Raw genomic sequence first — 17,808 nt, forward strand, 5'->3', positions numbered from 1 at the left:
TTTTTCAGTTAAATATCCATTAATTTCTTAATGCTCAAATTCTGTTATGCCTGTAAAGCGTTATCACATTTTGCAAATACGATGGATTTTTCATTCGCGTGGATGCCTGATTACAGATAGCGGTACAACGGAGTAAGCTGTTACAGCTGTTGTCTGATCTAGCCAACATGCATCCCAAAACACCTCTGACACAGCAAGCTGTCAAATTAAATGTTAATGCAAACACTTTTTATTCCTGGTCTTGAAACATGTGAAACAGCAGCTTTCAAAGCCATTTCAATACCACTGGGCTCAGGGTCCACAGAATATTGATGCCACGTTATTAGGATTAACTTTCCTTAAGATTCTTCAGAAATCTCATGCTTTATTACTCCATTAAAATATGAAAAAGTGTTCAAATCCTTTTTTTCTACAGAATAAGGAAATGAAATGTCTTTAACCAGCTTACTACATAATACTGCTCTTATGTAAGTCGTGAGGCAAGATCAACCCCAACACCTTTCGTTCTATTCCTCACAATAAAAAATATCTACATTTTGTTTCAGGACAGATCAGAAGTCACCCCGACCAGTCTATGACAGCTTCTTGAGTGATTTCAGCACTGCATTATTAGCAGTCTTAACATGACTGTGCAATGCAAACAAGGAGAATGACATGAATCCTTCCTCATAGTGTTTCCCAGTTAACCAGGAGACAGATACCTGCAGAACTAACCTCACACAAGGCTCAGCAAAGGAGGATATTTGGTTTTTTACTCCATTTCACCAGACGAATATAATCACAAAATGCTAGGGGTTGGAAGGGAAGATCATCTACTCCAACCCCCCTTCCAGAGCAAGATCACCTAGAGTAGATCACACAGGAACATGTCCTGGCAGGTTTTTAATTTCTCCAAAGGAGAAAACTCCACAACCTCTCTGGCCAGTCTGTTCCAGTGCCAGCCTCACAGTGAAAAACTTCTTCCTTATGTTCATATGGAACCTCCTATGCTAAAGCTTGCACTCATTACCCCTTGTCCTATCACTGGACATCACTGAGAAGAGCCTGGCTCCACCCTCCTGACACTCACTCACCCTTTATATATTTATAGACATGAATGAGGTCACCCCTCAGCCTCCTCCAGGCTGAAGAGACGCAGCTGCCTCAGCTGTCCTCACAGCAAAGATGTTCCACTCCCTTAATCATTCCAGTGGCCCCGCGCTGGACTCACTCAAGTAGTTCTTGAACTGGGGGGCCCAGAACTGGACACAATATTCCAGATGCAGTCTCACCAGGGCAGGGCAGAGCAGAGGGGGAGAAGAACCTCTCTCAACCTACTAACCACACACCTTCTGATATACCACAGGATGCCACTGGCCTTCTTGGCCACAAGGCCACATTGCTGGCTCACGGTCATCCTGCTGTCCACCAGGACCCCCAGTATCCTTTTCCCTATGCTGCTCTTCAACAAGTCCCCCAACCTATACTGGTACACTGGGTTGTTCTTCCCCAGATGCAAGACTCTGCACTTGCCCTAGTTGTATTTCATTAAGTTTCTCCCTGCTCAGCTCTCCAGCCTGTCCAGATCTCACTGGATGGCAGCACAACCTTCTGGTGTGTCAGCCACTCCTCCCAGTTCTGAGTCATCAGCAAGCTTGCGGACGATGAACTCAGTTCCTTCAGCCACGTCACTGATGACTATATTGCATAGTACTGGTCCCAGTACTGACCCCTGAGGAACTCCACTAGATACAAGGCCTACAGCTAGACTGTCCCACTGACCACAACTCTCTGACTTCTTTCCTTCAACCAGTTCACAATCCACCTCACTACCCAATTCTCAAGACCATGCTTCCTCAGTTTAGCTGTGAGGATGCTGTGGGAGACAGTCAAATGCTTTACTGAAACCAAGGTAAACTACATTCACCACCCTACCATCACCTAAACACCTGGTTATGTCCTCATAAAAGGCTATCAGACTGGTCAAACATGACTTCCCCTTGATATAAACATGCTGACTGCTCCTAATGACACTCTTATCCTTTATACACCTAGAGAGCACCAAGGTTAAGTTGTTCCATCACCTTTCCAGGGATGGAGGTGAGGCTGACTCGTCTGTAGTTACCCAGCTCCTCCATCTTGCCCTTTTTGAAGACTGGAGTGACACTGGCTTTCCTCCAGACCTCAGGTACCTCTCCTGTTTCCCACAACTTATCAAAGATGATGGAGAGTGGCCTAGCAATGACTTCCACCAGCTCGCTCAGCACCCACAGATGCATCCTATCTAGATCCACAGATTTATGGACATCCAGATTGCTTAATTGATCCCTAACCCACTCCTCATCAACCAAGGCATAATATTCACACAAAGTAGACAAACAGGCTACAGAAAAAGATTAAGTGAAATTGTACTTAATAGAATGCTTTCCACCATCTTTCCCTACCACTCAATGTGTTTAAACGTTTACCCGTACAAAGGAAGGAAAAATAATAGCAAGCTTGCTTAGAATAAAAATGCAGATTGTTGGGGTTTTGTTTAAGTCAGTTACCTACACCCGTATTTAAGATATGTAGTGCTTTGATAAGTCTTTTCAAATTGAAGTTGACAACCTAGCTTAATTTATAATTAAATGAAATACATTGTCATGTCAAATACGACTAAGTTAGAAGGTACAGCTTTTTTATTCATACTAAAGGCATCTAGCTTCAAACTTTTATGAAGGTCATAGTATCAGACAGTGATTTAGAAATGTTTACTGCTTGCATTTTCAAAAGCGAGCAAATCCTTTTAACATGTATCTACAAAAATGTTTTTAATCACCCTGGAGTTCAGTGTAGCAAATACACTCACAGAAAATACTCAGATTAGTTTGGTTAGAATGAAAAAAAGGCCAAAGCTAAAACTGCAGGAAAAAAATCATCTTTGATCTATAACTAAGAAATCCAGAAAAGATAAGACCTACAGCTTCTAACAGAATCACTAAAACCCATGCATTGAAGAGCCTGGAGGGATCTTTCAAAAACATCTGTTATACAAAATATGACAGGAGCTTTTGTTACCTCTCCTGGGCACCTAAACCCTTTCATTATGACTCATTAAAAAAAATTATAATCAACTTGCAAATTTAAATACTCTTTGTTCAATAAAAGTATTTTTAAAAAGCATTTATTTTTTTCTAAGGAAGTCAGCATTTTTCATTTAACTATAAAGTTTAAATACAAGTGAGAATTTCCATACAAATGCCACCAAACTTAAAACAACATTACACAAGAAAAAAAGGAGAAAAGGTGAAGGTTCTCCTGCATGTAACTGACATGTTTATTAAGCTATGTTTATTCATATATAAGCGATGAAATAAATGTTTAGTAATGAAGCTGTGTTTGATAGCAAACAAACATAGTTTCTCTGTTGAACTTACCAGTAAAAACAAACTACTCCTTAGTTGTTTTTTTTCCTCTGAAAAGTAAAAGTCAAAGAATCACAGAATCAAGTCCAGCTCCTGGCTCCGCACAGGGCCAGACAAGTCAAAGCACGTGACTGAGCGCATCATGCGGATGCTACTTGAATTCAGCCGAGCTGGGTGCTATGACCACTTCCCCAGGGAGCCTGTTCCAGTGCCTGACGACCCTCTCAGTAAAGAACCTCTTCCTAATACCCAACCTAAACCTCCCCTGTCGCAGCTCCATGTCGTTCTCTCAGGTCACCAAAGAGAGGAGATCAGCACCTGCCCCTCTGCTCCCCCTCATCAGGAAGCTACAGATTGTGAGGAGGTCTCCCCTCAGCCTCCTCTTCTCCAGGCTGAACAAACCAAGGAACTTCAGCCTCTCCTCATTACACTTCCCCTCCTGACCCTTCACCATCCTCGTTGCCCAGGACACACTCCAACAGCTGTGTGTGCCTCTTGTACTGTGGCACCCAAAATATATTGAGGAAGAGAATGGAGAGACCCATGCCTTCCACTTCTTTGGCAGATGTTGGCACTTGTCAGCAATAGAAATCTGCTTTTTTAAACTTTTTAAAAATGTTTATTACTGCTGGATTCATCTCGGCTTGCTAGAAGGTGAGGCTTTAGCAGCAGTCATCAAGAAATCCCCACCCCCACCATTGTGTGGATGTCCCAAATATAGCATTTGTCAGTAAGAAAGGCTGTGTCCCCTCTCCTGACTCGGGACAACATGACTACATGGTTTTGTAGTTTCTGAGCCTTGAGAGGAGATCTTCTTCACTTGTGTCTCTGCTTTCTTTAAAAAAACCCAAACCACAAACCCCTATTTTATTGAAGTCGACAGAGGACACGTGAAGCTCTCAGAATGCCATTTACCTAATTTGGGTCTGGCATTCCAAATCCCCAGCATGATCGATTCATTAGAAGTTCTATTAGAACTTTGTTAAAAATGGAAACCTTCCCTGTTACACTGAGGAGAGACTGACAGACCTGTGTATCTGACTGAGGTCTGCCCTACACAACTTTACTTCCTCACAGTCACAATAAAGAACAGACTTGGCTGATGTTCCAGCCTTGTAATTTCAGAAGAGTAGTGGGATATCCTTCTGCTTGTGCTCAGTGGGCAAAAGGTAACATGGAGCAGACGCTGAACTCCCTGAATGCTGTGGCTGTGAAGGAAACGTCAAGTGACTCTGCAGCAGTAGCTGTGTGCCCTTCTCATTTGTGGGATCTCTAAGTGCAGCGTATCAGAAGTGTTTAAGGGGGGAGAAATGGTGTTTAGAAACTGTTCCAGGGGAAGATGATGGGTACTCAGAGATATCTTGGGCATAGAAAGGTCCTTTTAGGATATCTACAAATTGCTTTCTTTTAAAATAGGTAAGTTGGAGTCAAGGTTTCCTTATCATGGTGTTGCTGTTAGTCCCCTGTACTCTGATGGCTTTAACTGCTACTGGAGTCTGGGTGTCAGCAGACACATGAGGTTTCTGAGATTAAGATCGCAGAAACACAAAAGGCAGCGCCTTGCAGAGGTGAAAGGGAATTCATACCGGTGGATATCAAGCTGTCTTCTGATGCAAGAAGCATGCTTAAAATATTGGCAGAATGAATAAAAGATTATGGTTTGGTATTCTTGATAAAAGTGTGCTTGAGACCTGGTGTATTTCAGGTTTTTGTACACTGGTTTGGCCTTAAACCAAAAATAGATTTGTCTATTCTATCACTAGTTGCCAAAGAGAGATCAGAGCCTGTCCCTTCACTCCCCCACATCAGGAAGTCACAGACCATGATGAGGTCAGCCTCCTCCTCTCCAGGCTGAACAAGGGACTTCAGCCTCTCCTTGTAAGATTTCCCCTCCAAAGTATAAAAGCAGATTAAAATTCAAGTTTTTAAATGCACAACTTTAATAAACTACTGTTTTAAAACAGTACATTCTGCCAATGGAACAGCTTTTACTAAACCATTCTATTATAAAAAACATTTATTTATATCTTGTTTGTAAAAAATACTTGCATTTGCTCTTGTGCCATAAAAATGCAATATCGTGTAGATGACCTTTAAAGGTCCCTTGCAACCCAGTGCATTCTACGATCCTATGACTTCAAAAAAACCGAAGCAACAAAACTTGCCTGGACAAACTTGGTTTGTTTTTTTTCTTTCCTTGGCATGTAACACTACAAGCAAATTGTTTTATGTTCTCACACTTTCTCACTTATATTTCATTTACAGCAAAGACTTCTTCCATGTTAGCAACATGAAAGTCAAGGCATACAGCAATTATCAAAGAGAAAAGGGAGTCATTTTAGACAGCCATGCAACAAGTTAGTTGCTTACTAAGAAAAATGAATGTATTGGAAAGGGAAAAAGAAAATCTACAAAATGCATGAGAGGATGAAAAACTTGATTCAAAGCATTTCCAACCAGGGCAGCAACTGTGGGTGCAAGACTGTGGCACTAGCAGTAACTGCAGGATCTACACCACCTCATCTCAACCTGAGCATCGTAACAACCCTACAGCTTAGATATCCAGCTGGCCAGGCCACAAAGTAAGGGCAACACATACTTGAAAGATCAAGCTTAACAGGAAGAGAATCTCCTGTTCCATTCAGCCAAACTTTTTTTTTATTATTATCATACTAGAACACCTCCACAATTTAATTATTTCTAACTTAAGACAGCTCTGGATGTTGTAACAGTGTTTCTCCTTGCCAAAGATGAAGGCACTAAGGATTTTTAGTTCAAAATGACTAATTTATAATCTCATGCAAAAGTCACTTTGAGAACTCTCACTTGCTTACACTTATGCTCATTTACCCTGAACCATAAGAACAGCTGTGGTATCAAAAAAAGTTACAGGCACAAATCCAAAAGACTTCAAAAAGTCTAAATGTATTTTGAAAAATACTCAATGCTGACTCTCTGCCTTATTGACTGAATGAGCAAATATAAAAATAATCCACAACACAGCCAATGCACTGAAATAAACCAGCACGTTTTGGAACATGCATCATCTTTGCTTCTATCATTTTTGTGGTTTTACAAGTTTGTAAATGTTTTCTTTCTTAACAGCTGCCACTTGATAAACCCACTCCAGCAAAAGTATTCAAAAGTTATTCTCTCAACATGTACTTCCAAATATCACAGAAATATTTTAGTTATTTCTTTAGAAAGACAACCACGTCACAATCTTTGGCTTTTATCTTCAGTATTCAAGAGGCACTGACTGGATCTTAATTGGTCCAGAACACCTCCTTTAGATACAGATGATACCAAAAGAAAAGCCACATGGAATCCGTGCTTTTTTTCAGAGTGCTATTAGAGACAAACAACAAGCAGCAGCACGTAACTGTTTTCTACTGAGTGTTTTGGACAGTGAAGACTGGCTGTATATTTCCAGAAGTACTTTCTTCCTAGAAAGTAAATTGAATTGAATCTTGAACACAAAAAGAAAGCAATAATAAAACAAAATTGCCGCTAGAGCTTCTGTATGCCTGTTAACCAGCTGAACATACAGGATACTTTTGAAACTTACACAACTGTTGTGCCATCTTTTTACCAGGACCTGTAGTGACAGGACAAGGACCAACAGTTTAAGTGTAAACTGAAAGTAGATTTAGGTTGAATACATGGAAGAAATTTTTTTTTTTTTTTTTTTTACAAAGAAGGTGATGAAACACTAAAACAAGGTGCCTAGAGAAGATGTGGAAGTTTCAAGACCCGTCTGGACGCCTACCTGTGCAACATGAGCTAGGGAGCCTGCTTTGGCAGGGGGGTTGGACCCAATGATCTCTCAAGGTCCCTTCCAACCCCTATGATTCTATGATGCCTGGTAGTGTTCAGGCCAGGCTGGATGGGGCTTTGGGCAACCTGATCTAGTGAAAAAAGTCCCTACCTATGGCAGAGGGATTGAACTAGATGAACTTTGAAGGTCCCTTCTAACACAAACCATTCCCTCACAGACCTTTCAAACTTTTTAAATAAGCACCTTGTTGCTTTCCCTCATAGCTCCGTTTACAGTTGCAAGGACTTTATAAGCATCTTCATTAACCTCTTGAGCCACTTTCCTTCCATACTGTTCCCAGAAATGCAAAACACCAGCCAAATATAGTTAACACAGCACAGCATACAAAACATATAGCCCAGTGTCGCATTTCCCTGTGCTGTCCATCCTGGGTGCAGATCTGTTGGTCATCTCCATTGACTATATTGTCCTTCTTCATTGACAATTCTGTGACAGACAGTTCAGCTTCCACCATGCGTTGCCTCACACAACAGAAATCTAGTCCACAACTTTGGACAGTAGTTGTTGTAAGATTAGCTTAATTTTAATTTAAGATGCTGCAGTGGGTTTTTTTGCTGGAACAGAGTTAATTTTCTCCACCAAACTAAGTCTTTCGTATACTTTAAGCACATTCTGCATTCGTTAGACAACCCTGCACGCACATTTGTTTACTAGCACACCTTCAGATGGCTGCGCTCTCTTAGTGAAAGAGCTACAAACTTTCTCCTGGCAGGCTGCAGCACACTGGGTCTGTGGCCAGAGAGCCTCACCTGCGCACCGCGGGATATGGAGAAACTCCCGGACAGCTGGAAATACAGAACTAGCAGACGATGCAGCACCTGGCACAGGACACCGGCCTCTAGCCCTTTACTACAGCAACGACACCAGGCTCTCAGCCACCCGTGGTTACACCCAGACCCCCCTAGCAGGGACGGCGAGGAGAGCGGGGATGAGCGAGCCCGGAGCCCAGCCGGCATGCTCGGTCTCACCTCCAGACAGCGCCGGCTGCGGCCACTGGGCAGAGACGCGCGACCTCAGCGGGACAGGCCCCCGTCGCGGCGTAGCTCACCACGGAAGGGCCGCGGTTCCTGCCGCTCGGAGTCCGCAGCAGACTGCGAGGAACAGAGCCAGAGCCACATCCCCGCGCCCCACCGGGCCGGAACGGGCCCCCGGCTCCCCCGCGCCGCGGGGAGGACTCACCGCTCTCCCTGCCGGTCGCAGCGCTGCCCCGGCGGCAGTACGGGCACAAGAAGTCTCGAGCTGCCTCCAGATCCTGGAAGTAGCCGAAGGGAACCAGGGCACACGACATAACGCCACTGCCGCCGACTCACCCGGAAATGGTCGCGGACTTCCACACGCCCGGCACCGCACAGCCCTGCGCAAGGCGCATGCGCAGAACGCACCACCACCCCCCCACCCCCCCCCGCTGTATGCGTGGAGCTGCCACGTGACCGTTAGTGATCGTGGGAGGGGGATGGTCGCAGGGCGGTCCGCGAGGTTCGTCTGTCTGGGGCCAGGGTCGTACAGGGATGGGGGCGTACGGGTGCGGGGCGTGCGCGGCCGGGATCGCGCTCCTCCGCCGGGCAGCGACGTGGCTGCTGGCGGTCGCAGCAGTGGCCTAGCGGCGAGGCGGCGGAGCCGCCCTGAGAAGGCGGGATGAACTGTGGCGGGCGCAGCTTCCCCGCCGCGGTTCCTGAAGGGAACGGCTGCTTACGTGTCCGTTCTCCCCAGGCTTCTGACCCTGCAGCTGGATGGGGCCGGTGGGGTACAAGCTGCCGTCTGCCTGCAGTCTCCGGCGGCCCGGGCAGCGGCACCAGGGAGCGGCTGCGAACGCCTGGTCTTGGCAGGCGCAGGAGGAAGAAAAGCCACCGAGTCACAGTAGTAGAATCGTCAAGCTTGGAAACGACCTTCCAAGATCATGAAGTCCAACCGTCAGCCCTGCACCACAGCAACCACTAAACCATTTCTCGAAGCACCTTCTCTACCCATTTTTCGAACACCCCCAGGGCTGGCAACTCCACCCTGGGCAGCCTGTTCCAATGCCTCACTGCTCTTTAGGGGAAGAAATTTTGCCTAACGTAGCATCTGAGCCTCCCCTGGCACAGCTTGAGACTGTTTCCTCCTGTCCTGTCTCTAGTGACTAGGGAAAAGAGGCCAACACTGTGCATTGGCTTCTCAAGGCCGGCACCATATGTAATCAATGGCAGTAAGTGGCATGTCAATTGGCCGGGAAGACAAGGCAGCTTCCCAGCCAGCCTGGGTCTACAGGAAGGTGCTGATCCACCTTCATCTTCCAGGCCTAATGATGAACCAGTATGCCCCAAAACATCTGTGGTCCTTTGATGAATATGAAGCACCTTTACACCGGTAGCGAGGACAGGGCTTATTTCAGTCTTAATTGCTCTTCCAAATGGAAGGATTTTGTTTGGGTTTCATGTCAACCAATTTCTATTCCTTCTCTGGACATTGAAGCAACTTGGTGGCAGCAGCCACTGTGATGAGTGAGATTTGCTGGGGTGTGACGTCAGCTGATCCACAGCCTCAAAAATCTCCCCTTAGGATAAGGACAAAAAAAAGTGCGTGTGAGAAGAACACCAGGGAAAGCTTTCTGGGCCCCAAGTAAATAGAAATTGCCCTGTCCACGGAAATTTACTTCTTTTAATGGATCCTACGTTACCAGGCTTTTTTAATATATAAATTACAGTTGCTTGTTTTCACACAGATGTCTTTTTATTTGGTAGATAACCGTGTGTGTGTGTGTCTTAAGTGGTTAAGAGCAGATATGATGGAGCAAGTATTCCAAATCATTCTGAAAGTTTGGTTTCTGCTCTAGGCCTTTTTTTTGGGTGGTCTTTAAACATGTTCTAAGACTGAGCACATTTATACAAAGGGAAGTTTCACTCCAAATTAAAATCCATTTGGATTGGCCTGATGGCACAGAACACAACAGGCTATAAACTCTAGAAAATCTCTTTTCAGATTTTCAAAGTCACTGGCTTCATGTCTTCGGCTGTTCTATTTTGTTGCAGTAATTGGGACCAAATAGCAGCTTTGCCCTTAGCAACGTAAGGGATGGGGTTTTTTTTAACATTTAAAATCTGTGGCTCCTCTGGCAGTATGCAGGTTATACTTGAACTTAGGCAGGTGAATAATCCTGTGCCTATTCAATACAGAATTGCTGAATCCTGATTTTCTGACTGGGAATAAAATTACATGCTGTGTACCAGTGGGAAGGAGGTGCTTCAAAAATAAGGTCACAGTGTGGAAAAGGTTGAAAGCAACTGGTATTGAGGAATGGCTGATAGCTTTGAAGATGCTCTAATTACAAATGTAAAGCCTGCAGGGGAAAAATATTTAATAATAATTAATATTTTAGACCTGTAACATGCACAGTCACTAGTAATGTTAAGTGTATGAAAAAATTAAAGTAACAACCTGGTTTGTCATTCTTTAGTGATGAAAATTTCCTTGTTTAGAGACTAGTGATCAGTGTCAGACACTGTCATAACTCTGCCTGGTTTGCTGCACAACAAAGTCAAGTTACAAAACTGTAAAGATACCGATTAATGCATAAAATAAGGCATTGAATAATTCAGCAAATGAGTTAGTGTTTCAAGAGAAGGCTGAACCCTGATGAACTTGCATTGTTACTTTGGCTACCAAGTTACCTTTTGTGTGTTTGTTAAACCTTCTTCAACAGTTATTAATTTTTAAACAATCACTATAATTATATAGGAGGCTATTAAAAAGCCCTCTTTGAACAACTTCTCTCATAAATATTAAGCAAAGATCTTGAAGCCATTCAGATAAATGCACAATATCCAAAATGAACAATACATTTACAGTGACAAAAAAACTGTGCATTTACATGGGTCCTGTCATTTGAAGACCTTAATGTGGTTTACAAAATCGCATAATTATGGATGTCAGGGATTTTCACTTGGGAAATGAAGGTAATGAAAGATTAAGTGATTTGTTCAGGGTCAGTCCACAGATCTGTGGTGTAAAACTCTGCTTTCATCACCATCAGTTATGATCTCCACCTGTCGTTCATTCATGCTAGTTAGCATAAATGAATGTGATTATACCATCATATGCAGAGTTCTGCATTTGGTCTTTGATAAGAAGGGAAAATTCAACCAGCAGTTTAGTAATAGCTACAGGAGATGCATCTATACCATAACATCAACTGGATACACACCTTACCAAATAAGGGATGCATAAGTGGCTTCCAAGTAGTGCAGTTATCACTCATGGGAAGGCAGCAAGAATTACTCAGCGTTCAATAAAAGGTAGAGAACAGAGAGGATACGGAGAATACGGGCCAAACATTTGCGCTTGTACTACGCCTCTCACTGCTGTCTAATCACAGCCAAGCATAGAACTTCACCCTTAGGTGCCTGAATAATTGATACCTGTCTCACATGCACCAAATATCCATGCGTCCCAAAGCTTCAGTATGATTTATGGCAGTTTGTCACCTCTGAACTCCAACTTGCATATTTATATCTTTATATAGATTTATCTAAAGAAACATAAAAATATAAAGATATGAGGAGCTGATTGTCACCAAAACGTCTGTCTTGGTTTATCTGTAACAGGCCTTTCCATCTCTCCAGTGGACAAAGCATTGAAGTCTTTGTTCTGAGTTCCCACAGGGGCACGAGGCAGAACTGGGGCAGTGTTGGAAGAATGAAGATTCGTTACTGCTGTTACAGATAGTTTATGAAATTTAGAAAGTTTGCATTTGAAGCACAGAGGAGGGAAAGATGCACCTGATATTTCTCTTTTCCTATAAATAACATTTCTTGCATATGAAAAACAATTATGGTAAGCCTGAGTTTGTGGAGGGAAAACAACATACTGAAGAAATCACTTCTTTAGACTAGGTGGTCTCACTTGGAGTAGAGGCAGGATAGGAGTGAGGATAGGGAGGGCAAGACAGTACATCTCTTCTGATCATTCTGAGTCGGGTTAAGGCAGAATTTAAGCAACCTTTTTTTTACCTCTTTACATACTTAGGTGGGTCACTGCAGGTAGCTCCCACTGAAATTTATCTACCACAACCTGTAAGGTTTAAATTGTGGCTGTGCCTTGCTCCAACTCATCCTTTGCAACTTAAGGTAATGCAGAAGGCATGAAGACTGGTGGAAAGATGTGCTTACCATCCTGGCCTTCAACTAAAAGAAGATTTTCACCCAAACTCTAGATAATCTGAATCATTCATATTCCAGATTTTGATTTTTTTAAGTAACAAGATTTTTAAGATATGCTGGTTCTTTTCTCGTCATGGAATGCTTGTGATTGATGCTGTCCACCCAGAGCCTTATCTTTTGCTTTTCTTGATTTTTACCTAAAAGATGTGGTTTAAACACTGTTTTACTGGAGAGACACACTATGTTCCCACCTACAGATACTTCTAGAGGGTGGTGAAAACCCCTGAAGTTTAATTCCCACAGGTTCCTCTGCATTTTTGGAAGACAGCCTTGGGAGAGAAGGGATCTGTACCTACATATCCAACTTGGAAATGCCAGGCCTCCTGGTTAGAGATCACAACACTTATTTCCCTCATTTCTGTCTAATAAACATACCCACATTCCTCCTCGGTACGCTTCAGGCTTATGTGAAGTTGTAAGTGCTAGGATCTGATTCACTGTAATCCATGCCTAATGCTTACTAATAGAGTATTTTAGACCTGTATATATACATCTAAAACACACAAACATACGATGTTGTGGGCACTTGATTCCTGTTCTGCACAGAGCCAGTTTATTGTGGGTTTTTTTCCAAAAGCCCATTCTGGAAATGAAAGCAAACCCTATCCTCTGACATATCTGCAAGCATGTGGCGGTATGATGTGCAGTGTCAAAGCCTAGAGGGAGACAATCTGTCTTGCTCCTTTTTTTTTCTCACCTTTCTGGGCCAGACTTGCACACTGGCATCCCTGCCTGCCTGTTATCTGCCTGTAGAGGGTAGCTGTTGCTAAGCAACTGTGGACCAGGCACCACAGCCTGGTTTTAAAATGGAGAATTAACTAAATTAGTTTTGATGAAGACATGATACAGCTGAAGAGCAGGCAGGAGCAAGGGATAGAAAAATAAAATAAAATTTAAAAAAAGCATCTGTGATTTGCACTAGGGAACAAAAGGTATCCAAGCAGAAAGAGGGGGTTTGGAAAGACAGAAGGAATGATGTACATGACCCAAGTGGAAGCAAAAAACACAGGATTACTTTATGTTCAGGGTGAGCACTGTCTTTATACAGCAAAACACCAAGTCTAGGGGTCTTCGAGGGCACTATCATAATACAAACGAGTGAGCAGAAACTGCTGCCACAGAACCCTCCACCTCTGCCTCTTATTGGTCCCAATTTAAACACAGCCTCACAGCCAAATAGGAGATAAAGCATATGGAAAGACAAGTGAGGGGATTCAGTAGTTCCAGGATGGAAAACTGTTACATCTGTTGATTCCTTGAGCCACCCTGGCTTGCGTGCTAAGAAGGCTACAGTGGCCTTGGGTGACTGCCCAGTGACCGGGCACTTGCCATATACTTCTTGTAACCCTAACAACATCCCTGCTGCATTCATGCGTAGCCCATAAAGACTTTTTCCTCCCAATAAGGACATTGTGCTAACTAAGTGTGGCCAAATATCATTCTTTCGAATTGCCTGAGCTCCACAGCCTCAGAATCCAGATCATAGTGTTCCACTTTGGTGACTGGGCTCAAGATCTTACATTGTTCTTCTAGAGATATAAAGGCCAAGCAAAAAATGCGTATGTTTTTCTGGGCATATTAATATTTTGTCATTAATTCTCTGCAGTGGTACTTATTCTCATCTATTTTCACTTTCCCTGAATATTTCAGCAAATAATTTTATGAGTGTCTGTAAACCCTCCTGAATTTTTGGTCAAGTTATGACAAATCAACCTGAATGAGAATTCAAACATTGAATATTTAGACCGGAAAATTTATGGGCCCAGAATTCTTTGTTACAAATAATTGTAGAGAATGAATCAGGACAAGCTTAACACAGTTTTCTCGTGTGCAGAACATTAAGCAGGGAGAAACAAGTAAGGTGATTGCTAAGCTTGTTGTGGGTATCAGTCAATCATTGGTTCTGCTTTTCTCGTGCTCTTAAATGTCAGCAATAGATTTTAAGAGATCTTAGTTCACAGATATGTCTTCAGATGATTTCCAGATACTATGCTGAGGTTTACATAAAAACAGTTACAATCTCATGGGTTTATTCATCAACAGAGTCCGGTAAGATGGATTTCTTACATAATTCATATTTCTGAAGTCTATTTTTAAAAATAATTTGTTGTTTCAATATAATATCATCTATCGGGGTTTTCAGCATGTAAGCTTGAAATCTCTAGAGAGGTGCTTAAAAGTTAGGCACTCTTGGTTTCAGGATTAAGAATGCAGCTGACATATCCACAGATGCTGTATCATTCCTAATTTACTAACGTGCTACCAATCAAGTGAACATACTAATTTTCTTCATTTGAAGTTCATCTTCTCAATGTCTTCATTACAGTAGGTCTTTGATGTCACAGATCTGAGAGGAATATCAGGGAGAGATACAAACACAGAGAAAAAAGGATGCCTAGTCTTCCTGATCCTTAATGAGAGGAATGTCAGCAAAGCAAGTTTGCCATCACACGGGAGGTGTTCAGGCTGCCATCTGGGGAAATACAGGGCTGATACATCTGGCCAAAGGGCTGAGAAATTCACCCTGGATGGTTGATCTAGCTGAATACTTTCCATTGGTCAGAGCATTCATTGCAAAACTTCTGAGCTGTTCAGCTGGCGAACTCTTTGCAAACCTGTCCTGATTTCTGAGTACTTGCAGAAATGTTTGGATTAATAATTTTCAGTCTACAGCCTGTTCTCAAACTTCTCTTCATTATGTTTCTTATCTGTGACTGGTTACCTAGTTTACATGGGATTTTTGGTCAGGATTTTTGGGATTTATTTTTCCCCCCCTTTGTTTTCTTGTAAAGAGGGAGGTAAAATATACTGAACAGGAAAGAGTGATTAATAAACAACAACAAAAAAATTATGTTAACATAGCTAACCTCTCTGTGATCATCACCAGAAGTCAAAAGGACCACCAAGAAGACTCTACCCGGGCATTTGTATGAAGCTGGGGATGTGCTTCCCTAAAGCTTGTGAGTACCATGCTGGGTTCGTGTAAAAGCTTTACAGAAAATGTGACACAAATGCCATCTAACATAACCAGAGTGCTAATTGCCACCCACAAATTCTTGTAATGAAATCATCACTGGAGCAGAAGCAGAACCCAGGCCCAAGCTGTGAAACCACAGTGGTTTGGCAGGACTCAGGGATGCAGGACAACTTGACTTGGTTCAGCAGCGGCTCTTGTTATAGAACACAAGATCAAACTACTTTCATTCCCATCCTGCTGGTTCCAGGTATCACTGTAATTCCCTGGAGCAAAAGAAAATTTCTTCTTCCAAGAAGTGGATTCTTTAAGTCATGTTTTGGTATTTTAGCTTATTGCCACATTCTTCTCTAGAGGAGTGCTCTGGGGCAGGGGAAGGCGTTCCAAGGGATGGTGCAAAGTGGTGGCATCCCTGCTGTCAATACACATTTCTGATGTCCCGAGTTTCGCATACTGTTTGTCTTATCCTTACTCTTAATATATGTGTCCAGACAAGACTTCTGAGCAACGGGGCATGTTTTGTTTCTAATGGCAACTGATATATAACAGCTTAGGCAATACATTTCATTTCTTTGCATTTGCTTTTGTCTTTCCTGAAGGGCAACAGCAGTAATAAGAAACTATTCTAGGTCTCTGCATGCAAATAATTCTTCTTTTATCACACTTGAGGCAGTTTTCTGTGGTCCTGATAAAAGTGGGATTCCCTGTCTATCAACCATCAGCTTAAAAGGTGATTCTAGCTAAAGATCTGTGAGAGCTGAACCTAGGTATTTTCTGCAGCAGCTTAGACGATAATATGAACTGAACAGTAAATGAAAATATGGGTGATTCAAGATTGCTTTCTACATAGATGTGAGCAGGCTGAGACCAAGTAAAGGGCAGATGTTGAACAAATACATTTATATAGTGTGGTTTGAGATTTTTCTGAAATTAACAAATCTGTTCAACAGTCATTCGACATGTTTTCTTATATAGAGAGAGACATCTCAACTTCATCTGTGCCAGAGTAAGCTTTACAGCCAGGCACTGCATTTATGTTTTCACCCACAGTTTAAGAACAGAAGACCTGATCACTGAGTCTCAGCAGCAGGGATTTTAAAAGAAATCTTTAAAAATCTCTACCAATTTTTTCAGAACCACAAAACTTGTTGCTCGTAAGCCATGCAGCCCTTCCCAGTTGCAATCAGGATGGTGGCAATATCTGAATAGTTCCTGCAAAAGTGGAGCCTGTGAACTACAGTTCTTTCTTTATCATGGTCATTTTAGTATTCGACATGTTCAGAAGTGTGAAAGAAAAAGTAAGAGAGACGATAACTAAACTAAGAGAAGTATAACTTAGAGGTGCACACAGACACACAATATTGTCTGTAATTTTCATATTTCTGCATTGATCTCTAAATTATTTCCATTTTTTATACGAAGGAAGCACCCCATCAGCATGAAACAAATAACTGAATTGCTTTTATTACCCTCAGAATAATCTTTCTTCCTAACAATTATTCGTGTAGTGAGAGGCTGATTCACACATGCACAGAAGGTTACAAATCTACAGTCAGCACCCAAAGAGACTCTCACAGGTATTCTAAAATGGAAAAAAGCTTTGCAGGTCCTCTTGACCCTTTAACCCTCAGCAGTGGCTTTTCATGAGCAGAGCAGGAGCGGGATTGGCACTACTTATTATTTTAAATAGCATGGATGTGTTCGGTGTGAGCGGACTTGCAAATTGGACTGACGCTGTAGACCTATAATTTCTGTTGAAGTGTTTTCTCTAATCACCTTCCCACCTAGCCAAGGCAATGAATCACATCAAAATCAGAATGCCATTCATTAAGGTGTACTTAAAGATCTGTGAATGTGTTTTCTCAAATGCTAAGCGAATAGCAATTTGTCTTCTAAATCACCAATTAAGAGCATCAGTATATACCCAATCTGTTTATATAATCATGGAGAATCAATGTCCGTTAAGATCTAATAGATTTACATCCTGTTGTCATCTGTTCAATTCAGCAAGATTTTACTAACTTTTCTTGTTTCTGTATGTAATTCCAGAGAAGTATAAAGACCAAAGTCAGCCTCCTGTATTTAGAAGAGGTAAGGAAAGGGAACATCCACAAATGCCTTTGAGATGATGGACTGCATGTACAGAGCAAGCAGCTATGTATTGCTGAGCTGGACGAGACTAGGTCTCAGCTTTAACTATGAAAATCGCATGGTTTGTGCCTCCTCGGAGAAACAACTGACTTCAGGACAGAGAAGGGAGACAGACTAGCTAATAGCTTTATGCTCTCTGTAATTAATTTAACTCCATAGTGCCACGGGCTCCTTAGCTTGGGCAGTGTCACAAGCACTGAGTGTGCCAGTGGGCTAACAGTTAATCCCATTAGCATTAGCTGCTTAGTTTCTAAAACTGGAACC

General features: G+C 42.5%; 1 protein-coding gene across 2 annotated transcripts in view; it reads right to left on the reverse strand.

Annotated features, from left to right (window-relative positions):
• The window catches only part of RAB3GAP2 (RAB3 GTPase activating non-catalytic protein subunit 2), a 53,589-nt gene extending 45,065 nt beyond the window's left edge, over positions 1-8,524 (reverse strand). Inside the window, exon 1 of one of the 2 annotated variants that reach the window (XM_084261580.1) lies at positions 8,404-8,524. In XM_084261580.1, the coding sequence (XP_084117706.1) occupies positions 8,404-8,512 (109 nt within the window). In that variant the 5' untranslated portion in view covers positions 8,513-8,524. The remainder of the gene's footprint in view (positions 1-8,403) is intronic. The other variant, XM_084261579.1, reaches the window with a different exon arrangement.
• Between the last annotated feature and the right edge of the window lie 9,284 nt (positions 8,525-17,808).

This window comes from Gallinula chloropus (genome assembly GCF_964237585.1).
Source record: "Gallinula chloropus genome assembly, chromosome: 3".
Taxonomy (NCBI): domain Eukaryota; kingdom Metazoa; phylum Chordata; class Aves; order Gruiformes; family Rallidae; genus Gallinula; species Gallinula chloropus.